Here is a 26070-nt window from a genome sequence, read left to right as displayed (position 1 = left end):
TTTTCACTAATACAGAGTGTCTCAAAAGTGCCCTGACATATGGTAACTCTGTTATTATCAGAGCTACAACAAAATGTAAGAGAGCAACCGTCTCCAAATATAATGTTTTCAATCATAAGTGAAGGATTTTTTTATAAATCGGACGAGCCATTTGGACTGTACACTTTTTATACGCCCAATGTTAAATGAAAATGCAACGTTGCCTTTTTTCTGGACTCCAACATAAGTGAATCAAGTTACTGTCTTTTATGCTAATGTGTCGATGGCCAGTCCCCATTTCAAACAGTAGCTTCATTCACTTATGTCGTGAGTCCAGGTAAATGGTAACGTTGCATTTTCATTAAACATTGGGCACATAAAGAGTATACAGGCTAAACGCTCGTCCGATTTAAAAAATTCCTTCACTTTAGATTGGAAACATCATATTTGTAGACGATTTCTACTCTTACATTTTGTTGTAACTCTGATACGCTATATCAGAGGACTTTTGAGACACTCTGTATAATGAGCTATTCCTAAGGAAGGCTCTTATCAATCTATATATGTATAAATGAAAGTCAGTATAACTTAATAAGTCTTAAACCACGAGACCTATCTCGATCAAATTTGACACAAAGATGAAATTTTGGCCAAGGATGGTTTAAATCATTTCACTTTGACGAAGGAGGGAGCTATTTAAAAATGATTGAATATTGCCGATATTAATGTCGAATGCATAGTTTTCGGGGTCGCTGAAATAAACAGTGACACTTCCGATGCTGTTTAAATCCAAATTCACCCCTTTATGTCGAATTTGGAATTATGTCGAAACATACTCTTCCCGTGCAAAGAATAATATTTTAACATTTTTAATAATTAATTATTATGCACTTGCTGATACTGTACATATTTCACAGGGAGACTTATTTAATAGGATGTTAATGTAATACCTTTAGTTTAAGTATCTAACTAAACTACTGGGTAACGAAAATTTAAAACAAAGAAAAATTTTAGTATGAAAATAACTGACTTGAAACATCCACTTGATTTCAGAAACACATTAAAATCAGAAAGTAAAAACTTTTTAAAGAAACGTAAAAAAATTTTAAAAAGTTAAATGCATGGAACTAAAAGGCAAAAAATAATAAAACTACTGAAAAGGAGAAAATTATAATAATAAAGTGTTTAAAAGCACTAAATAATTCATTACTATGATCTATATAAGTTTTGGAATTGTGCTAAGTCGAAAAGATTAATGCCTAATACAAAATTATTTCTACAGTAATTTTATAAGGCATTAATATTTCACGATTTCAAAATCATTTTAGGTAACTAGCTGAACCTGCGCTCTCTACACAGCGCATAATTCACGTATGAGCATGAATCTCCTTGTTATTCCTCATAACATCTGCACATGTCCCTTTACAGACACAAGTGAAGAACGTTCTGATAAAAATCTGCAAGGGGAATCATAAAGGGGAGAATTTTTCGATTAATTTTTCAATATCTCGCACCGTTTGCAATATTTGAGCCTACTTCCGGTTGGAGTTTCTAATTCAAATACGGTCAATGTCTTCTTTCTTCTTGCAAGCAGTATATAATAGGCAAATATATTACACACACAATTAATTATAATGTCAGTGGTATATGATGTTCATTGGTCGAAACACTAAAAATAATATTCATCTTAGACTGGAGAAATGGTAATCCTTCGTTTTTCATTATCATTTGACCATGAAACAAACGCTTGAGAGATGTGCAACCCCTGTCCAAAAATACGTGATGTCGGAATATATAACTTGTAGGATACGCTTATTTTTTGTTCAAATTTCAATACTTCCAGTGAACCCCAAAAAAATTCAATAAAGAAATAGACATTTTAAAAAAAATATTTAATTGGAACTGAACAATCTACTCAAAATTTGCAATCGATCAGTGAGAGTTTCTGGTTTCCGAGATATCATTGTCAAGTGAATTGGACACAAACATATAAACGACCACAAACATATAAACCTTACTTGACCACAAACATATATATAACTAGCATTTTAATACGTGGATAGTGATGAATTATTTCGCACTTTTAATCACTTTATTATTATTTTATCGCTTTTATTGTTTCATGCTGTTTAGTGTTTTTTTTAGTCAATTCATATTTTTTAAAAGTTCCTATTACGTTTTCGCTTTATTTTTTAATGCAAAGTTGCTGTATAGGTTGGAAATGCCTTCGTAGCTAAATGATTAATGCTTTGTGTGTTGGTGTTTGAGGATTCAATAGTCAATGTGTATCATTATGTCTTATATAAAACCGCATCCCACTATAAGCAATAGATCCTGCTTAACTTACTTGCTTTAAGCAACATCTATAACGACTGTTACGTTCTAGTACTCACAATATAAGATGACACAACTAATTAACAACTAATTAAAAAATTAAAAAGTATGCTACTACCTATTGTCTAAGGAGACAAGTCTCTAAAAGTGGCAAAAAAAAAAAAAGATATTTCAATTTAATATCCCACGATTATACCCTTTAAGCTAAGGGAGATGGATGATAAAGACAAGTAAATAATGATGGAGGATTAGTGGAGTGAGTATGTGGGAGGAAATAAGAGCACCCCGAGAAAAGCCATGGACACGATATTGTCCACCACAAATGTACTTGACAGAATTGGACCCGAAATCCCAGTCACCAAAGGTGGCACCGTGGCATATCAATCGATTGATCATTACATAGAATGTAACAAATTAACAAATTTGAGAAGTAATTCGAAAATCGAGAATCGAAAAAAAAGGCTTTTATTGTTTTATGATAATAAAAATTATGTCATTGTTTGCAATTAGCTGGAACAAATTGTTATTTATTTATGTTCTGTAACTATATGTAGCAAAATGCATTCTTAACTAGCAGACCGTATCTATTATTTATTTTTTTCTAACAGTGAGACACATTTGTTATCACATATACTCTACTTGTAAAATTAAAAAAAAATGTCGCGTAGAACATGAATAATGGCGCTAAGTCCAAACACAGTTTTCTTACATAAAAAAAAAATACTATTTTCCACACTGAGAAGACGAATAAACATAAAGTTATGTATGATCAGTAGCGTAGCCGGGATGTGTGTTTTGGGGGGGGGGGGAGTGTTGTTATGGGTACATATAGAAAAATTACGAACAAAAAATATATATAAACATTAAAATCATCCTCAATATGCCTCCTCAAATATTCAACCGTATTTCTTCGAATTCTTTTCAAAAAGATATAAAGTATCAGCTTTTATCATCTTCTGGCCATGAACTTAATTCAGGTCACTTTTCACAGCATGTAGGTCAGATTTGAAACGCTATATACTGTATATAAAAAGGAAAGTCACTTAATAACTCATGAACCATCCGACCGATCTCGATCAAATTTTCAATATAGATGAGGTTCGGGCCTGAGATGGTTTTTATCACTTCACTTTGTCGGTGCAACTTAGGGGAGGGGGGAGGAGGAGATCTAAAACATCCGTCCAATGGGGGCATCATGGCTGCATAACTAGTTCAGCCATTTTGTGTGTGTGTGGGTCTGTGTGTGTCTGTGTCTAGAGACATCTTTTATACAATTAAACATTAAGGAAATATATCACTTTCATCTAGAATTAAAAAAAAAAAAAGTGGCTCCAGTTTGCCGTCTGTACTTTCTATTTTATAACATTCACTGCATGAATTTGTTAGCACGAAAGATGGAAAGATAAAATAATCAATATGATTAGATAAGACAATCACGAAAAAAAAAAGTATTATAAACTCATGCGAGTTCCAACTAGACAAGTGGCTCTCAACCTTCTTTGACCAACGACACATTTTACTGAACATCCAGGACATCGTGACACATTTGTTTGATATTATTATTATAAATAATAATAATAATAATAATAATAATAATAATAATAATAATAATAATAATAACAATAATAATAAAATTATCTATTATAATAATGAAACCTATTAGTTTGTATAATGACTATGCAGCACTGAGCATTATTGCTGCCGCTGGAAGTAATGACTAGTACAGTCTATCTTGATTTTAACTAATTATTATTAAATTCAACATGATTTTTAAATTATAAAATTTCGGGACGCACTTTAGGGGGCTGCGTGACACACTAGTGTGTCGCGACACATCGGTTGAGAACTACTTAACTAGGCTATTAAATTTGCTAGACTATAACTTGTAAACAGAGCCGACCGTAAGCCGATTGGACTGATTGCTTCTAATAGGGCCTCGCGCCTAAGGGGGCCCCGCGCTAGTGCCGTCTGCTCTACTGTCCAGTCTAATCTACTCTCCAGTGCCGTTTTACCAGCATATTAGGCCCCCTTGGCTGTGGTCCCCATAACTAAGTTTTGCTCCTAATACATGTAATTAATACATGCCATTCTGCGCGCAGGGTAACCAACCAAGTGGCTATGGTACTGTTAAAATGGTTCTGCTACCCTCGGTTGTCAAGTACACATGACAACATATTGCAATACAGGTACATCCATGGACTGACTCCACAAGGGAGGGTACGGCCTCTCTCTCACAAGTAATAAATTTCCGGGCATAAGTAAATGTTTTCTGAATTTAATGCTGCAGTAGTTTCTTTATTTTATTTTTTTTTTCGTTTACAACTTCTGTTGTAAAAATAGATATTAGCCTATGTCCAAGAATTATTCTGCACACCCCGAACAGTCCTAATACTTCCCCAAATTTCCTTACACACACACACACACACACACACTCCTGAGCGTAAAAATATTGTTTTCTTTGAGTTTGTGTAAAAATGTATATCGTTATTCTGGGTGGACACCCTCTTTTATTTTGAACATTCCAGTAAGTGTTCTTACTGATTATGTCATGTGATACTACCGTGAATACTGAGATGGTATCAAACAAATCAGCCTCAGTGCGACTTTGCACATCCTTTCTGTTGTTATAGCTTTATCAAAAATACAAAACCTAAGGACAAACTTTGCCCTCTCCTGCGAAAAATTCCGTAGATGTATTTTTTTTTTTTTAAATCAGGCCAGGAAAACCGAATGTATACTAGTGCATCCTGTATGGGTGGCTACTTATGAAGGTTTGTCTTCAAACTCAAATAATCCATTGGAAAATATATCATCCATCTTCCATCAGTTAATTAAGGTTTGTAGTCGTCTCATCACCATTTCATTTTGTCTGCAGTCGATAAGGATTTCAAGCTGATTATACCTTTCATAAGTAGCTAACTATGATGTTCTCATTAGCGTACATTAGGTTTTCCTAACTTAAATTCTTTTTAAAAAGATAAAGCTGTTAAGAAATATTTGAACCAAAGAATTCATATCACTGTGCATTTCATTATGTCTTACAAATATAAACTTATGGAAACATAGATTTCACCATTGCATTTCTTGAAAAAATTCTAGGCCAGTTTGATATATTACATGACCCTGTTTGACCCTGCTCTTATTTTTAAAAAGTCGAGCTAGATGAAAGATGGCCGACTTCAAGATGGTGACCATGATAAGCATGCCCGCAAACAGATATATAAAAATAAATAAAACTTAATAACACTTGAACCACCCAACCGATCTCGATCAAATTTTTAACATAGATGATAATTCGGGCTTGGGATAATTTTTATCATTTAACTTGACGGTGCAACGTAACGGAGGGGGAAGGGAGGGGGAGACAGAGATATATATGTAAAAATAAAAATGAAAGTGGCTGTCTATGTGACTTCATTCTTGAACCACCTGACCGATCTCCATCAAATTTTCAGCATAGATGAGGTTCTGGCCTGGGATGGTATTTATCTATTCACTTTGACGATAGAACTTAAGGGAAGAAGTAGTAGGGGGAGATATATAAAAATAAATGAAACTTAATAACTCTTGAACCACCGGACAAATAAGATCTCGATCAAATTTTCAACCTATATGTAGTTCGAACATGAGATGATTTTTGTCATATCACTTTGACGATGTAACTTAAAGGAGGGGAAAGACATTTACAAATGATCGAAAATGACCGATATTAGTGTCGAATCTATAGTTTTTGAGGTCGCTGAGATGAACAGTGACACTTATGATGCCATTTAAATCCAAATTCAGCTCCGCAAAAAATCGTGGGAGGGGAGAGACATATATATATATATATATATATATATAATCAAAATGACCAATATCAATGTCGAATTCATACTTTTCGAGGTCGCTGAGATGAACAATGACACTTCTGATGCCATGGCCCGCAATATGGTGAGGAGAGGGGATATATAAAAATCATCGAAAATGAGCAATATCAAGGAGCGCTTAGTAATAGTAAAAAGTGACTGACGAACGAAACATATTACTATTTTTTCTTAATTTAACCCAGCGAAGCGGGTAATTAATGCTAGTTTAAAATAAAGAAAAATCTTAATAAGAAAATAACTGACACGCACGTGATTTCAGAAACACATTAAAATCAGAAAGTAAAAACTTTTTAAAGAAACGTGAAAAGAATTTTAAAAAGTTAAATGTGCGGAACTAAAAGGCAAAAAATAATAAAACTGCTGAAAAGGAGAAAATTATAATAATAAAGTGCTTAAAAGCACTAAATAATTCATTACTATGATCTATATAAGTTTTTGAAATCGTGCTAAGTCGAAAAGATTAATGCCTAATACAAAATTATTTCGACAGTAATTTTATGAGGCATTAATATTTCACGATTTCAAAAAAAAAAAAAAAAAAAAATTATAGGTAACTAGCTGAACCTGCGCTCTCTACACAGCATATCATTCACATATGAGCATGAACAAAATACCATGCTGACAGTTTTTATTTTGCTGGAAAAAAATTGTTTTATTATGTACTTTGTGTGTAGCAAAATACAGTGTCAACTTGGAGATTGATATTTGAGTTTTGCTAACAGTGACCACATAGTCTTTACGCATAATCTACTTATAAAATCAGTATATAGAACATAATATATGATCAACGCGTGGGCAAGAACTTATCTAATAAATTTTAGTTGTAACGAAACAAAATAACTTTTTTTTTTTTAAGTTTACCGTCATTCTATACAAATGGACTTGAGTTCTTTTGCCGAAAGTCTTTAAATTTCAGACAAATCGTCTTTATTATAAATTTGTCATCAAAAGGTCGTAGATTTTATTCATGGCAATGTGAGTTTGTGGTAGTACAGTACGTATATCCACTATCTTCTACTCTACAGCATAATTACACAACTTACTTTACCAACATGCACATACGTATCATCCATCTCCTTTCACCCTAAAGACTAAGCATGCAAAAGTTAAAGTTTTCTAGAAATTACATTTTTTAAAAGAAGATCTATTGCGAGGTAGAAAAGAAAATAGTGTCTAGTTCAGTGGTGTCGTGGTTGTCTAAAAGATGTCTTGTTCCCTCGTCTATTCTTGAAACTCTTCTGCATCTGGAACAAACTAAATGTTGCCGACTATCTCTACACAACAGAAACCAACCGAAAAACACAGCAACAGAGAAAAACACTCCAATTTGAAAACCAACAAATAATGACCAATACATTGGGAGTTCAAATTTTACAGGGTCTTCCTGAATATCTGACTTGTCAGTCACGGATTTTCCCAGCACAACATTCGCTAGCTTTTTATCTTCTTTGTTCAAGGAACCATCATGAGTAACTCCAAATGCTTCAACCTCTTCATTTGGATCAGGTGTCATGGTAGTAACTAACATGGTACCGGTATATGATTTTTTACCACAAAACGCTGAGTGTGAAACACTATTATTTTGCAGATACTCTTCTAACTTATCCATAGTTTTATCACAAATAAGATGATTATGAGACAAATCAATTGTTTGTAACTTAGTAAGAGGACTAACAGTTTCAACACTAATACTAAATAAATAGTTTTCACTTATATTTAGAGTTAACAGATTTGGTAGTTCACTGAAAATAGTACTTGTTAGAGTCCTTTGTCTGCATAAACTCAAGTCCAATATTTGAAGTGAATTTGAATTTAGAAGAACGGAATCTTCTGGAATGAACTTGATTGGATTGTCTCTGAGATGTAGCTCAACCAAAGCAAGATTATTAACAAATGTGTCAGGATGAATGTAACCTATTCTATTACGAGTCAAATCAACATATTGTAGATTATAAAGTCCATTAAAGGCTTCTTTTTCTATTTGAAATATAAGATTTCGTGCTAAAATCAGGTACTGAATCTCTCGAAAATCTAAATCTTCGAATTCACTGTTTTTCAACTGCGTAATGCTGTTCCCGGTCAAGTCGTACACTTCAACATTTTCCACCACTCGTGTCTGTGCGTTTAGTAATCCTTTCTCAATACAGTCAGCACGTATTAGTTTCCGCCACATGTAACATTTGCAGTAATTTCCACACTCACAAGCACTTTGGTTATAAAGTAATGATAGTACTAGAAAACACAATGCTATTTGACGATAGTTGAAAACACGTTTTGGCATTTCCATATTTCACTTCTGACTTGGGTAGCTCATCTGAAGGAACAGACCTGAAATAAGAGAAAAGATTTGGCAATTATTGATTAGATTTGATTTTCTAATGTGTGATCGGTGCATAAATTCGTAGCGTTTGATTTATAAGTAGGAATGAACGTATTACAAGGATTGTTTGTCCGTTATTTCATTGTTATTGCTTAGTTTGTGTTCCGTGTTGGTGAAAGCACAGTGTACCGGTATTTTATTTCTATGCTCATTTTGTACATTTTGCAGTTAGAACAAGATGGAGTGTTAAGTAAACAGAATTCAACATTTTGCACATATTCTACTCTTCGAGATTAACCAAAGATAAAGTGCACCAGAAGCGGCGAAAACAATTAGTACTCTGTACGATGTTAATGCCACTGCTAGTGTGTCAAGGAAATGGTTTTATTTCCGATAAAACCGATTTGACTTATCTGATTCCATGGTCAGGACGATCGTTAAGAATTTGATGAAAATAATTTTAAAAAACTTCTTCGCCAAATCGTCAAACAATGAGAGAATTAGCACAAATTATGAATTATGATCACTTAACCATTGTGCTTAATTTGTATTCTATAGATAAGATGCGAAAAATTACGTACAGAATACCATGCGTGTTAACGTACACTCATGTCCAAAATGATTTTCGCATATCTATAACCGTCTTCTTGTAAGAATATAATTATTTGATAATGATGTTGCAGGGCACTTTTAATATTGATACTATGTGTATAATCGGAAATGTATATTTGTGGTAAATTTCATAGGAAAAGAATTATAAATACGAAAATCAGAATGAGTAAAACAAAATATTGCTAAATGGACAAGAAAGTTTTATTTTCGTTTTATTGTTCTTATTTACTGCTCTTTCGACATGAAATTTGCCACATTCATGTCTTTGCCGATTATACACATACTAACATTATAAGAAATACCGGATATAAGACCATATAAGAAATATAATTTGACAAATTCGTTATCAAATTATATTCCTACCACAACATATTTATAGACATGCGACAATAATTTTGGACAAGAGTGTACATGAATAAGAGTACTTGATTTACAAAACGCTAAGTATTTATGCACTGATCCAATAATAATAATAATAATAATAATAATAATAATAATAATAATAATAATAATAATATATTAGGTAGTAAAATTGAGCTACCAGAATATAATGGAAATTTAGAGAAGTACCCCGAAAATGATATGAATATTTTTGTCAATATTTTCGGACCCTTCCTCTTTGGTAAATGTGCCTTTCTGCTCCAATCCCTTAAATTTCCTCCGAAGTCTCGTCTGCAGTTTGAAGAAGTATATGAAGGGCTTTAAGCTTTGCTTAACAAAAGGAAACTTTCCCTATTCTCAAAGAAAATAAATACATTTGTCCGACATTTGGGTCTAGCTAAATCGTTTTTTCGCATCCAAAAACGGAAACACATGAATATGTAAAATTATGATTAGAATGTAAGAAAACCACTTACATTTTATGACTACATAAAATAGAAAGTATCTCATTGATGTATGTGGAGGAAAAATGTAGCATAGAAGTTACAGCAGACTGATTAAACACATGGACGCATCAATAAGGATGAAAAGCAGCGCAGGAGAAATAGAGCTTCGAAGTGAATGTACTGTAGAGCTGCATGAATTTTCAACGCTAAGTTCTGTCCTTTTTAATATTGTAATAAGAAAGTAGACTGAGAAGTTCAGGGAAAAGGCTCCATGGATCTTGTTATACGCAGACGACATTGTCTTATGTGACAAAACTTTTACTTCAATTTTTATCGTTTCAAACGAAGGAAAGAAAACTTTTTAATGTACCGGTACTATTTCTCCTGGTTAGAAATTCAACCTTACATAATTTAAAGCCGGAAGGGAACAAGTGAAAAGTAAGTATGGCAACTGATATTAGGGAGGGGCCGCAACTTTTGTGGTGTATGTCGATCATGGCCGCCATCTTGGTTTCAAGTCCATTTTTTAATGGAAAGGTATATTAAATAACTAGCTCGAGCTCAAATGCAGTGGTGTAATTGTTGTTTTGTCAATGTTGGAGGGTTCGGGAGTTGTAAAGACCCAAAGTTAGCCTATATACCTATAAAAAATCCGTGTAGGCCTATATATATATATATATATATATATATATATATATATATATATATATATATATATATATATATATATATATACTATATATATACATTTCTACGTGCAGGAGTGAAACAACATCTTATATTTTATGTACTAACTCTTTTTAAAGTTAAGGCATTTTACCTCTTCCTACATTTAACCATTTGTGAGAGTAGAGCAAATACATGTTAAAGTATATAAAATACTTACAAAGCAGAGTATACCTAAAGAAAAGAAAATGACAAAAGATTTTTTAAAGAAAAAGAGACGAAAATGCACGAGGATAGTATACTAAGTATATAATATGATTTTTAAAAATATTACTTCTCGTAAGTATCCCTAAATGTATTTGTATAAATGTCAATTTTTAATGTTCACAATGTCCAACATACAAACACAATATTATTCCGTTTTAATATTTCTCTCTCCTTTCATAACATTTGTTTAAACATCATTTTAGTTTTCCTAATAGGCTCGTGATTTAGGGTGTGAGGTCATAAGTTTTATATATATATATATATATATAGGGTATTCATTTACTATGTAGCCAAAATCCACTGGTGAAATCCTCGGATTGGTCTATCGGTGCAACGGATTTTATAGAGGGAGCTGCGGTATAGGTTACGCTCTTTCATCTCTCTCTCTAAAATCGTGTGCGCAGGTACAACCCAACTCTGAAACATAGGTATTTAAATAGAGAGGGTACTAATTGGTTCCTCTAATATTTCTTTAACGGCCTTTGATATATCTCATAGTTTTCGAAATAAGCAGCCTCAAAGTTACAATTTTCTCAATTTCGGCATCTTGTAACTTTGAAACAACGCATTTTTCGCCCTATGTTCATATGATTTTTTTTTTTTCTTGTTTAGGTGTGAGGATTTCACCAGTGGATTTTGGCTACATAATAAATGAACACCCTGTATGTATTGTATTCTAAGTACTAAAGCGTGAGACAAATTTGATGTCGTTTGAAGTCCGGGCTCCAAGTTTCTTTTAAACACTGTTAATAAATGAGAGTGTTGCAGTGTTGCCATCTCTTCCCATACATTTACGTTAGTCTATCCGTCACTTACTCGCGCTGTAGTACGTCTGCTTAGTCACACCCCTTCACCACGTGACGTTACATCATAACCTTTGTTTCACTTAGACAAAAATTTATATGTATATTATTCATTTGCCACGAAGTAAAATTAAAAAAAGAATACTATTAATAATTTAAACTATTGTGCATCTGTACCTAATTAAACTGGAAACAATATTGTATCTCACATAAAAACTGACTTCTCAAAATTTTAAAAAGTATTTTATCTCTCTTTGCCTTTGAAAATTATTAATAGCCTGTAGCCTATAGGTTATATCAAAGTTATATTCGAACAGTTTGATGAAAAGGAAACTATTCGTACATACATAAGAAGGTATACTACCTTTCTCTCCTTAGACGACCCACAACATGTCGAAAACTATTAAATTACCCTTTTTTTTCGGATACAAAGCTAATGACTGTTGACCCTGATGAATCACTCCCTATATTCCTAATTGAAATTCAAATTGTTCCCACAATTCAACGAAAGCGACTCTACCGGCTAGAGTTTTAACTAATAGCATCGTCTGCTACTGGCAGTAGCTATTGTCAAACTCATATACTCTGAATGATTTGATTCGTTCTCATTTTCAGCACTTCGTGCTATCCAACTGCTTCGAGTGGCGGCGCCACAATCTCCACTCCCGCAATTTAGTGTCAGCGGGAAGAGCAGCTGAAACCTCTTATACTATATCTTTATTCCATGGGGCTAATCTTCTCCCTTGATAAGATTGTTATTATAGTGTCGTAAAATAAGTTGTGAAATAATCAAATGCGATAGATGAGAGTAGACTTACTATACTTATTGTTAACAGTAGTAGCATACAAACTTCCCCTGCTGGGGGGTCTAATGGCTACCTCACGCGTCTTCGGTACACGGGATTCCAGGTTCTTTTTCCAATGACAGAGGATTTAAATTTGAAGGTTTTACAGGGTTTAGCGTCCAGATTAAACTGTAAGACCATGTCACATAGAGCCTAGATGCTGAAAAGAGACGCTGGATTTCATATGTTATTAATCAAGTAATATCAGTCAATAAGGAGGCCTATTTTTTCGCTAAATTTCTCACGATTTAAGAATAGATTTCACCAAGTGCTTCCTTTTTTTTATGGATAATCGTCATAAAATATTATTTAAATCGAAACTGATTCTCCAGATACCTAAATTTTATGAAGTCATCAGATGAACATTCTTTCTTATACACATGTAGTGTGTAGGGTTCCCAAATATGGGTTGATCCTGGGAACATGGCTGAAATTGTAATACATGATTTTAAAAAAAAGGACCCGCACAATTCTTATGGAAATTGATTCCAGTGGAATTGCGTGAAACCGTGATATGTTGTAAATATTGTGATCCTGAGGAAAAAGTCTCACAGTCAGTGGACACAACCTCTAATGATTAAGTGTTTGGCCACTAAAGGGCCACTTTTTTGAACCACATGAAGATAACGATATTCTTGATTTCGATCGGAATGACCGAAAGCGTGTCCATTGAGACTTTTTCTCAGGATCACAATATCTACAACATATCACGATTTCAAGCAATTCCTTCGAAATCCAATTTCCAGAACAATTGTGCGAGGTCCTTTAAAAAAAACTATAAGATTATATTACAAGTTAAAAAACAGATTCCTGAACATTACATAATTAGTTTTATTGTTATTGATAATTTTGTAACTCCCAGGCCTATGATTTCCATTTTTACAGCGTAATTACATGAGACATACTTTTTTGAAAAATTAAATTTTGCAGAAATACCATTATCATATCATAAACACGAAAAAACACTTTTAACTATGGCATATTCCCCTTAAAAATGTTCCGAGTCGTATGTACTCTGATAGAAGAAAATATCAATTTGGTCCTGCCATAAATATCATTTTTTTAAGTCTAGTTTTTAAAGGATTTTCAGTGTAGAGAAGAAAAGAAACTCCATGAACACACACACACAAGACAGGAACTACCATGTACCAAGTCACCTCAGCTCAGTTTTTAAATCGGTATTTTCTCCTGAGATTTGCAGTTGCGATAGTTCCAAACTTTGTTTTATTTCTTTTTGTAATCAACGTAATCAAGCATCAGACAAACGAAAAATGTAATAAAGCAATCACTGTACGGTAATTAATTACAAAGAAAAATGAAGTTTAATTTTGGACTCTATGAAGGTGGGTGGGGGCCGCGGTGGTTCAGTGGTAAAGCGTTCACCTCTGGTGCATGGGGTCCCGGGCTCGATCCCGGCTCCCGCCAAGTGAACTTTGTGGTGGACAAAAGCGGGGTGTGTGGGTATAGTCACTTCCTTCATTCCACCATTTCATTCATTTCTCATCATCACTGTCTCCCTTAGCCTAGCCAGCATAATCGTGGAACATAAAACTCAAAGATTTCACTTCATTTCATTTCATTTTTCTATGAAGGTGCGTACTAAGGCTACATTAGGTAAACAGGCAGTATAGCATAATGTGTGTCAGTGTTTCAAAACCATTGTCTAATAACTAGCTTAGAAATTGCATGATTAACACGGGAAGGAACAGTGCTGATTGATTCTACCAACACGTGATAATGCCTCACAACGTGTCGTTTCCTTCGAGGCTCGGTGCTATTTTATTTTAAGGGGGAATGCATAAATTTGTAAAATCTAGGGAAGAAATATGTGAATTGAATTCACAATAGGGTTGTATAAGTAATCAAAATATATCGGGATCTCATCTATCACATGTAAGTCACTATGTTTGTGATTCTTAATCTCTTGAACTACCCGACCAATCTCGATCAAATTTTCAACATAGATGAGGTTCGGGCCTGGGAATGCTTTTATCTATTCACTTTGACTTAAGGAAGGGGGAGATATAGAAGGAAATTAAACTTACTAATTCTTAAGCCACCTGACCGATCTCGATCAAACTTTGTATATATATATTGATGAGGTTTGGGACTGAGATGTTTTTTTATTACTTCACTTTGACGGTAGAACTTAGAGGGACGAGAAGGAAATATACAAAAATCAATATATGCCTATGTTTGCCACTTAATAGGCCTAACTCGTGATCCAGAAGTCGATCTAAATAAAATTTTCAACATAGATGAAAATTTCGGCTTGGCTTCGGCTTGGCTTTCAGGTTTCGGCTTGGGAAGCTTTTTTGTCACTTCACTTTGAAGGTAGAACAAAACTTAACAACTGTTAAATCACCCGATCGGTCTCGATCAAACTTTCAACATTGATGAGGTTTGGGCCTCGGATGGTTTTCATCTTTTCACTTTGACGGTGCAAATTAGGGGAAGGGGAGATATTTGAAAATGATCGTAAATCACTAGCGGCACAAATCTGTCTTCAATATTTGGGGGGGGGGGGGACAAGTAAGACTGTTTTTTTTTTTTTTTTTTTTTTTTTTTTTTTTTGTTAAGCGATTCTCAAAATAATTGTGAAGATGAAAAAGAATTCTGTGGAGGATAAGAGAGAAGAATTATCTTCAACATTGATAGGCGGACAGATTTGAAGCTTATTTTGGGGAGACATCAATTTTCGTCTCACTTTCCTTTGTGGCAATCGGATACAAATCATCACATTTCCCCCCCCCCAAAAAAAAACACATTTCAAATCGGATTATTGGGGGAACAGTCCCTCCCAGTTCCAAGATTGGAGGAGACATGTCCCCCTCATCCTCCTGGGATTTGCGCCAGTGAAAATGACCGATGTTAGTGTCGAATCTGTAGTTTTTGGGGTTGCTGAAAAGAACAGTGACACTTCAAATGCTGTTTAAATTCAAATTTAGCTGAGTTGAACATTGACACTTCTATCCCGTTTACACCCAAATTCAGCCTCGTAACTTGGGGGAGAGGGAGGGAAGAGACATATAAAAATGATCAAAAATGACCGGTATCAGAGAGCACTTCAGTAATTGTAAAATGTTACTGACTGATGGAACATATTAGTAATTTTTCGTATTGCGATCCAGCGAAGCGGTGGCGCTAGTACTCCATACGGAAGACATGATGAAGTGAAGTGCTATGATGGCAGTCTACAAAGTGATCATGTAAGTGTCACAAAGCTGTGCCACACACAAAACATCTGTTTTTATACCATATGAGGTGTTTTTATACTATTTTCGTTTATCTTATACTCACCGTTGCTGACGCGCCTACTCCCTATTGAGGGATCGTGCGTCAACGGGATGGCTTTCCCCTGTTGCGCTCCTATTCTAACTTGGTTAGATAGCATTTTCGCTTTTTGTGGCGCAAGTTGGTTTGTTTTTTTTTAAAATTTGGTTCGTGTTTTATGTACTGTAGTTTTCATGCTAAGCTCTACATTCTCCCTTACAGTGATAAAGGTAATAAGTTTATAACAGAGTTGCCAACCTGAGAGAACAGAATTATCGTATGTTACAAAAAAAAAAAAAAAAAACAGATATTCGTTATGCACCTGATAATTGTAGAAACAAGCATAATAAATTATCTTGTGATTTGCAAGCCTGTGAAACATTGTTTTCATTATTTCTGAATATGATAGAATTTGCAGTAAGGAACTGTTGAAAGGTAGAATTTTTGAAATAGAATTTGCAATAATGAACTGTAGAAAGGTACAATTTTTGAACTGCAATACATTATGGATGCATACGTAGATAATGAAGAAATAGAGAAAGCAGGATTAACAAATATTTGCGAAATACAAGCAGAAAAATGAAACAAGAGTAGTTGTGAGTAAAGGTTATTAAACATAACCATAACTTAGGAAAATAACATTTAAAAGAGCTTCGTGTTCTTCCAATCTCAGTGGGATATGAGGAGAATCTTAGCCAAAAAATCCTTCGGGACAAGACATAAAATTCCTAATTCCGCCCAAACTGTGACAGTTAAGAATCCTAATGTATTGAATTGCTAGCCGAGCTCCTGCTAACAATTGTACAAAACCTACTGCTTTAGATTCATTTCTGTATTTTTTTAAAAAAATTCAGAATATTTGATAGTAATGATAACATATTTCTACAAAGAATCAAAATTATTTACCTGTTGAGAATAATCATAATATTAAGCTTCTCTTGTCGAAAAGATCCAATTTTTCTTTGAACCAGGAAGAGTTACAATCACTACCACGCATCTATACTTTAAGTCTTTCCAACAACCACATCACAGTTGTTCAACAGGAAAGAGGCGTAATCATGTATCCTTTGAAATCTTATCGATATTAGTTCACGATATTAGAACGCAGTTCGTTGCAATGAATGAGGTGCTTGTCTCGCTTATCAATGTGTTAATATTGATAAAAATACGTCATTCCCCTCACACACAAGCTTAAGGATTTTGCTATAGGCTTTGTCAGTGTTCTCAACGCTTAATCTAAGAAAATATAAAATAATTATTAAGCCTATTTTTAAACGTTTAACTTATGGTTTGCAACTGACTGGCATTTTTGTCAGACGCAGGTATAATCTTATATTCTAAGGTTAAAAATACAATTATTCTTAACTAGCAGAATACGTTCTTCGCGCGAGGAAAATACGTTTCATTTTGAACATAAAATACTAATGGAATTGAATTTGGATTTAAGCAGCATCCAAAGTGTCACAGCTTGTCTTAGCGACCCCGAAAACTATGGATTCGACACTAATAGCGGTCATTGTCGATCATTTATATATACTGTATATATATCCCCTCATCCAAATTGCGTAGCTGAATTTAATTTAGTCACTGTCTCACTTCTCCTGTCTCACTTCTAAATAAAGTTAGTCTGTTATGTGTATTAAACTTGTTTAATACTTACAGCAAATCAACAACGTTTATAATACCATACAAATTGCAGTGTCACGTGTACACAACATGGAGTTTGCTTTGGAAAAATGGCGCGATATTTTTCTCAATTAATATTGAAAGCGGAAATGGCAATAGATTTGTACCAGTTCTGGTTTTAGTAGAGAGATTACAATGTAGATAAAATATATTATTGGGATTAGGAAACTGTTCAAAATGGCGTGGGATACCCGGGTTCGATTCCCGACGGGAGCTCGTGTGGTTCGGATTCCAAGTTAATCAGTAGGTCCACGTCTCATATAGCCTCGCACCCATATATATTAAACTTAAAATCAACTCAAACCGCTCAAAGCTAATCTATAGCCTTTTTTGCTCTATAATGATCAATATTAAAACCGGAAATGGTTGATTTCTGTTACTTCCGGTTTGAATATCAATATCATTGAATTCGATTCTTAACTTTTGACTCATTACATCGTGGCCCAAATTGGTGGTGATGAATCAAGTAGTTCTTGAGATATTTTCTCTCCTGAACAGATGGTCAAACGGACAGACATGTTTTGTCTCCTGGGCGGGCGGACACACAGACATATGGAGTAAATATATAAAAGTGTTTTGGTTGGTAATCCATACTTCTGAATTAAAGAAAACTAGTTTTTAAAATGTAATTTAAGAATGTCAATACGTTAAAATAATTAAAACGACTGTAATTTAGTCATCCACTTTGTTTCTTTTATTGCCTAACTGGGTGAACATAGTTCGACATTTATTACAAGTTTGAGTAATAAATCTTACAATATTCTGGCCAGTATTGATTACAGTACAATGAAAGCTGTTTAACAAAGGATAACCCTTCGTGTTGGACTGGGTGCAGCCATATTGCCAGTTCCTCGATTCCACATGGATACCACGTCTTGTCAGTCACTGCTGTTTCTACGTGGAGCATCGTGATTGCATGAAGTACGCCATGGACCGAAATAGATAGTAATTCAAAGGGGCAAGGTCAAGACTTTGTGCCGGATGAGATCGATGCAATTATTTTTTTCTTGAGTGTATTGACCAGGTTTGTTCGGTAGATGGCGCTAGCGCTTCTCATACGTTTATTATGTCCAGCGTTTTACGTATTTAACAGTACATTTGGCATATTTCAAGAACCAAAGCTTGAGATATATTGGACTCCACTAGCACATTAACATATTGTTTTATTATTATAAACAATGATAATATGCAACTATCTTCCTTCGTTACTGGTGATTGCTTAATATATTGTACTAGTGAACTAATTATACATATTTCCAATTGGCTCTTAACTTTCCAACTGAGATACGTACCAGCGGTATCGAAAAAAAAATGAAATGAAATCTTGAGTTTTACGTTCCACAGTTATGCTGGCTAGACTAAAGAAGATGCTATTGATGAAAAATGAATAAAATAGTGGAATGAAGAAGGTAGGAGGAAACGGGAGAATCCCAAGGAAATCCACACAATACGGTGTTTGTCCACTATAAAGTTCACTTGGCGCGAGCTAGGATCGAGCCAGGGATCCGATGCACCAGAGGTGAACGCTCTACCATTGAGCCACCGCGGCCCCATCAGTAATATCGAGTTCTGGCTTTAATCGATCCTGAGTTGCGGACGTTACCAGGCAATCAGAGCTACGAATGTACTGGTGCGACAAGATAGAAGATTTCACTCAAGAGATGCCGTATTTCTTTTTGACTAGTATGTCATATTTTCATATCTCCATTGTGTACGTATTCTTAATCTCAATCACCTATTCCATTATTACAAGGATCTCTACGAAAATGATGGTAGATACTAGAGAAGCATTATCTTCATCTTCTGATTCAACTGGCTCTCTAAACAGGACCGTTAAACGCAAAAAATAGCAAAGACTCCGAGGCAGGTGTTCGCTCTCTCTCCTGCTCCAACTCGTAATACTCGTAGTCAACAAAAGTCACACCACTTTTCGAAACCTGTTTTATCTACATCTACCAAGATGGAAGTACCATGTCAAGACGACAAACAGCAATTTCCTTCTCTAGAGAACATTTCGAAACCTACACAATTTTCTTATTTGAGTGCTAACTACGATCCAAATTAAAAAAATAAAACTTTCTCTAACTCAGCATACCGTTTACTCGAGCACAAGTCATCCAAATCACTAAAACTTGTATCGAGGTCATAATCAAATCAGTGGATCCTAACTTCGCCATTACTATCAGTAATAAATACCTTTTCAGTATTTTAGCAAACAGCATCCCCTTCCACGTTAACAACCTACTTTGCCAGTAGTCATACGTGGTGCCGAAATAAGTATCAGTGAAGAAGAAGTCAGCAAGGAACTTGAGCAAGTCAGCAAGGAAGCTGAATGGTACTCGATTCTAAAATGTTTACACATCAAGAGCGTACATGGTCCACGTTTGAGTAGCTCACAGGAGACTATCTATGATTTACTATGCAATGAAGCTTTTATTTACAAAAATGCCATAGAATCTAACCACGAGACACTGCACCTCCCCTTTCACTACGCTGCGAGAAATCCCAAAGCTACAACTCACACACCACAGCCGAATGCCGTAATACTGCAAAATGTCCTCAGCTTCATAAGACGAAAACATGCCCGAACCTTAACAATCCATCGGCATGTATATTGTAAAACTTTGTCTCATATATGATTTTAGGTAGAGCAGTTAATAAAAGGAGCGTCCGGTATCGACTCCCACTACCAGTTTTATTATAAAACTTTTCCTTTATAAAAGTATTTTTACAAAACACTATACAAATTGATCTCTCTAGAATCAAGGTGAGTTTCAGGTGGTCTTTGACGGTAAGATCGCAGACAGGATCTCCAACAGAGCCCCGAAGCAGGCAAAGAGGAGTGGATTTTAGGTGCCCAAAGCTCCGAAGCAAGCAGTGGGTAGGTTAGATGGCCAAGAGCCCCGAAGTAGGCAAAGCGGCTGAGGTTGGGATTCCCAGTCAGAGCCCCGAAGCAGGCAAAGTCAGGAGAAAGGATAGGCGTAGTCCCGTAGCAGACTAGAGGCCCTGGGGTTAGGTTACTCCTGAAGTCCCGAATCAGACAGTAGGAGGGTCACCAGAAAACTGGTGTCGAGTTGCCTTCGTCCATCCAATTTATAGGGTCCTTTTGGGTGGCGGTGGCGCTGCGGCTCCGATGTCGTCTTCTGCTCCATGGGAGGGGCCAGAAGCCGTCGTCTGCATGCGATTATAGGTCCATCTGGTGGGAGATCCTCTTGCTTAACCATGTGGTGGTGTTTGTAAACATTGATGAGTAGAATTGCTTGTTTACGACATCTCATAGGATATTACAATATACGTGGAGATGCACATCCCACTTTCAGTTATAAGTGTAAAGCACGTCCATGTCTTAAACCAATCGAACCAGAACTGGTTGTGCCTTCACGGGCTATCGAAACCACGGACAATTTTACTGATAGTCCTACCTCTATTTTTCAACCAATTTTCATCAACCAGCTTCTTTCCCTTATCACCACGGTACTTCAAAACATTCTTTCTTTTCGAAGGCAACACGTCTTTTAACAGATTCAAGTGACAGCTAAACGAACTATTCCTCTCTGTCTCCGTATTTGAGTCTCTCTCCCTTCACACTCTCTTTCCCTCCCTATTTCTTAACTCGTCCACCATAAACTTACATGATATGGGTCAAATCTGAAAATTTGGAACCAGATATAAGCGCTCTGACTTCCTATAGATTTGTTGCTAATAGTCTTTGGATATTTAAGCACTTCTAAGAAGAAATATAGTCACAAGAACATGACAAAATGACATAAAATAGCCCATGCTCAAATACTTTATCAACATTTGCATGCTATTACAGAGTAAGAAACGAAATTAATTATTAAAGGACACCCACGCCTTTCAGTAGCGAGTTCAACAGCGAACCTCACATGCTATCTAGATAAAATATCCTTTTTCTTTAAAAAAAAAAAAAAAAAAAAAAAAAAGATTTATATTTTTAATGGGCGGGATGACCATGCCACGGTTGTTTTGCAAGTTATTGCTCTGCTCTCGCATTGCAGACTTTGGACACCACAAAACCTAGTGTTGTCTTTGACAATATGCATAGGTTTCAGAAGGAACATCATCCTTGCCTGATGTGCAGTACAATCTTTGAAGAAGTGAAAAGAATGTAAATAAAGGCGTTTTTGAAGCTATGTGAACATTTTGTGACAAACTTTTTATTTAAGCTCTAAAAATGCATTTAAGAGCAAATAAATGAAAGATGCATTTTTAGACGTTATAAAACTGGTAAACATTATTTTTTCTTTAAAGTTTTTTAGTCCTTTTTTTTTACAACAAGACTATATGAGACAAGACCTACTAGCTGAAATTGGGATCTTAATAATATACACTCCCACCAGGGAACGAAACAAGGTCTCCTACATTGAAGGCGGGAACACTATCTCTTCACGGGGGAAGTAAAAGGGTTTGTTAATTACTCAAAACGAATTTATTACCAAACAGCCTAAATTTAACACCATTGGAAACACAGGCGGACCCAGGGGGGCGATCGGGTTGATTGCCCCCCAGAAGACAAAACTTTCTTATTTTATATATAAATAGAATCCATCCAAGAGTTTGCAGCTCTTAAAAGAGCTCTAAATAGCAGTATTACAACTCCACCCCAGAAGTCCGTCCTGAATCTGCCCCTGATTGGAACAAACGAGGCATTTGCAACAAAATTCACGGCTAGATATTACACAAATTCATTTAACTTGTCTTTAGTCACTGCCGGGAGAAAGGTGTAAACCTTTTCTTCATCCTTTTCAAAAATATTCATACTTTTGATTTTTCTCTCATATCTTTGTTAAGACGCATATGTTTAGTAACCGTAGGCTATTCATTTTGTATGCTAGGTAATACTGTTGTTGTGAGAGCAAGCTTGCTTTGTTTGAAAACAGCTTCTCAAACGTGACAAAATAACTTTACATTGAGTTGACGTGTGAACTTGATAAACATATTGTAACGCTCGATTAGAAAATCATTCCAGGTGAATTTCTCTCTGAACGGAAGGAGTAATTTACGTCACAGCGGCAATGGATTAATGAACATTGCTTTAGATAAAGCGATAAGGGAGCGGGAGAATCGAAAACCAAACATGACTAATCATTCGAGTATGTAAGTTAGGTTGTCTATGTATCTACAAAATGTGTTGTGGCAGTTTCAATGGCAAAGTCTTGTATCATTTTCAGTGCCGCTGTCTGTACCAAAAATAGCATTATACCCAATCATTTTAATAAAAGAATGTAGAATTTGCTTTGAAGATTTATATTTTAAAAAATATATATATTTAAGGGACATTTCGTTCATTTTTGCTTACAAACAGGACATTTAAGCGTCCCGTTTGATAATCGGAGAAAACTGCGACAACGGTTGAGAAAAATTAACTATCCGGGATAAAACAGGACATCTGGTTATCTTAGGCATGACTGCTTTATCAAGTACCGTAATAGAGTTTAATTAAGATGAACTTCCTTTATTAGCTTTTAGACATGCTATTCATTAGCATATCTTCTCTTCATTTTTATGCTTATGATACTAATATTTCTAACTTACTCACTCTATGGCTTATGGAGCCAGAAGGTGCAATGCCGATTTCACAAAAGTTCTCCATTGACTTCTGTCCTTAACCAACTGGATCCAGTTTCTACTTTTATATACCTATTTCTGTGAGACCTATCTTAATATTGTTCTCCCATCTTTACCTAGGTCTTCCTAATGGTCATTTTCCGATTGGACTTTCAGTCAAAACTTTGAAAGCGTTCCTACCAAGGATGTTATAAAATAGAGGATCTGTCCATACAACAAAATCGTGAAGCCATACGTTACAGCTTCGCCACACCTACTATGCCCACTCCGCACCACTAAGATCACAATGTTTCGAGCCAACAATCATGGCTGAAACGAGAGTAGCCAATCAGACGATGCTCGATTGTTTTTCGGCTTCATTAGGTTCATACGATGAAGATGCGTATGAGCAGATCCTCTATTTTATAACATCCTTGGTCCCTACTTTCGTCAATTCTGGCTACATGACCTGCACACCTGATCCTCCTAGACTTGATGATTTGGTAAAATAATATTTATATGATTTGTAATTTTCTTTCTTTCTCATCATTTTGGTTACTGACCGTTCCAAAGTTATACTTATTAGTAAGCTCTATCCCTAGTGTAAATTAACGTATTTAATGTTAAGATTTTATAAATTCATTACAAAAATGCAATGAATATATTCATTTTTTGTTACCACTTTCAACATTTATTTTGCCAAATTTTTGCATTTTTCTTTGTCATAAGTGCCAATTTTCACATATGACATATTTAATCTCAACTTCTTTTGTTACTAATTGGCGTGGGAGACACGGGTTCGATTCCCGGCGGGAGCGCATGTAGTTCGGATTCCACGTTAATCAGTAGGTCCACGTCTCATATAGCCTCGCTGCTGAACGGGACGTTAAACTGAAAACCAACGTTTGTTACTAAACAATCCTAAACACGTGTTCATTGTATAAAACCTTTTTCGAGTCTTTGCAGATGTGTTCTTACTTCATGAGAAGCAAGCCTCGTATAAAAGAAAATTAAATGAACTATCGAAGAATTTTGAGTTATTGGACAAGTGGAGAAATGCTGTATTTAACAATTAAACACACGTTGAGAAGAACAAAACGTCATTATACCACGCAACTGCTCTACAGTGTCCTATTTAACAGTTAACCTTGATACAGAAATATGGAATCTAAAATCCGTTCATGTGTATGAAAATGTCAATATTAATGTTTGCGTGTAGAACGCGTCTATGAACAAAAAAACATTGTTTCATGCTTTTATCGAAGCTCTTAGTAACACAGTTGTCGAATGAAAGGTCTTGTTTATTACACGCGAATGTATATACATTGCTACTCTAGTTTCAGTAAAGTTTCTCTTGTTGCATCGAAATGGCATCATCTATATTTTGGAAATTTGCTCATACAGTTGTTGATGAGTTATTGTTTGTAATGGTTCCAGTAAGTACAAATATAGTTGTTTTATTTCTATATTAAAAAAATTTTGTAGGGTTTAACATAACACCATATTTATTTCCATAAATGGTGTGCACATTTAAAAACTGATAAAGATGGAACACTCGACAAACTGGCCAAATTTGACAGCCCGACACTGTTATGTCATTGTTCATACAAATGAAGAAGAACTCTAACATAAGTTTTTAAAATAACCAGTTTTTTCTTTTTTATTTATTTCAAGCTTATATCGATTTTATTTTTATATTATCTTTTAATATTTAACACGAATTAGTATCCATTGTTTCTTCAATTCATAATTCTTTTAAGAGGCTTCATCACTGCGAAATTAAAATACCGCTAATTTTACAGTAATTATGTGATATCTTCAAATAGATAAAAGATAATTGAAAAGTGGAACAAGACCTCCCTAGATAATATTATTCTGCGTGAGATACGGTTATCATAACTCATTTATCTGCTTTCGATTTCCAGCCATTTAGAAAATCGGCATTTATTTTCGCATTTTTAAATAACTGCAAACGGAAAGCTACTAGGTGACTCGTGATAACGGTATCTCATGCAAAATAACATCGTCTAGGGAGGTCTTGATCCACTTTTCGATTATCTTTTATCTATTTGAAGATATCACATAATTACTGTAAAATTAGCGGTATTTTAATTTCGCAGTGATAGGGACTCTTAATTGATGAATTCCTTGTAGAAGGGTTGGTCTTTCCCTGAAAACAAGTGCATACAAGAAATGACTAATCAACTTAGTAACCTAGCATCCAAAAACGGAAAATTTGCGATTTTCTCAGGACACCGAACGTCTGTCTGAAAAAAAAAGGGGGGGGGATCAATTCCGCTTAAAGTACGTCTGGTCATTCTAGTTTCACATGCTATCTTTCTTCTTTTCAGCACCAATCTTTCCAAGAAAGTTAGCTTATATTATTTATCACTATGCAGATTTCTTCCAAATTAACTTTTAAGAGTACCATGAAAAGAAGTCTAACTTTTCAAAATAACCAGTTTTTATTTGTTTAAAGCTTATTCCGATTTTATTTTTTGTATTATCTTTTAATATTTAACAGGAACTAGTATCGACTATTTTTTGAATTCATATTTATTGTTAATGACTGAATTTATTGTAGAAAGGTTGGTGTTTCCCTGAAAACATTGTTGTAAGTCCATACCAGAAATGACTAGGCCTAGTACCTACTAACTACGATCCAAAAGACGGTACATTTTACATCACGTTTCTGTTTTCCTCAGGACACCGGACGTCTTTCTCAAAAAAAAAAAAAAAAAAAAAAAAAAAAAAAAAAAAAGACAATCACGTTAAAAATATGTCAGGTTACCCTAGTTTATCATGTTATTTTTTTTTCAGCACCAATATTTACAAGCTAGTTATATTATTTGTTTTATCACTATGAAGATTTATTTTAAATTAATTTTTAGCACCAGCGTCGAAAGAAAGGTGTGATTATTGCTTTTATTTCTATAAATGGTAAACCTAATATAAGATTTTGGATCATAGATCTGAATGAAGTTTTCTACAATATTGTTAGTGTTTAATGAAAATAGATAA

The 26070-nt window shown here is 34.8% G+C and overlaps 1 protein-coding gene across 1 annotated transcript; it reads right to left on the bottom strand.

Annotated features, from left to right (window-relative positions):
• Nucleotides 1–6821: 6821 nt before the first annotated feature.
• LOC145683961 (uncharacterized) lies at nt 6822–16834 on the bottom strand. The gene is made up of 2 exons (XM_081755679.1): nt 16702–16834; nt 6822–8510 (listed from the first exon to the last, which is right to left on the bottom strand). Exon 2 carries the CDS (start codon nt 8467–8469, stop codon nt 7327–7329), a length of 1143 nt encoding a protein of 380 aa, XP_081611805.1. The 5' UTR covers nt 8470–8510; nt 16702–16834; the 3' UTR covers nt 6822–7326.
• Nucleotides 16835–26070: the final 9236 nt, after the last annotated feature.

The sequence above is a fragment of the Thermobia domestica genome, chromosome 4 (assembly GCF_964235325.1).
Source record: "Thermobia domestica chromosome 4, izTheDome1.hap1.1, whole genome shotgun sequence".
Taxonomy (NCBI): Eukaryota; Metazoa; Arthropoda; class Insecta; order Zygentoma; family Lepismatidae; genus Thermobia; species Thermobia domestica.
Note: the sequence above shows the minus strand (reverse complement) of the source record. Positions and strands in the feature narration are given on the sequence as shown.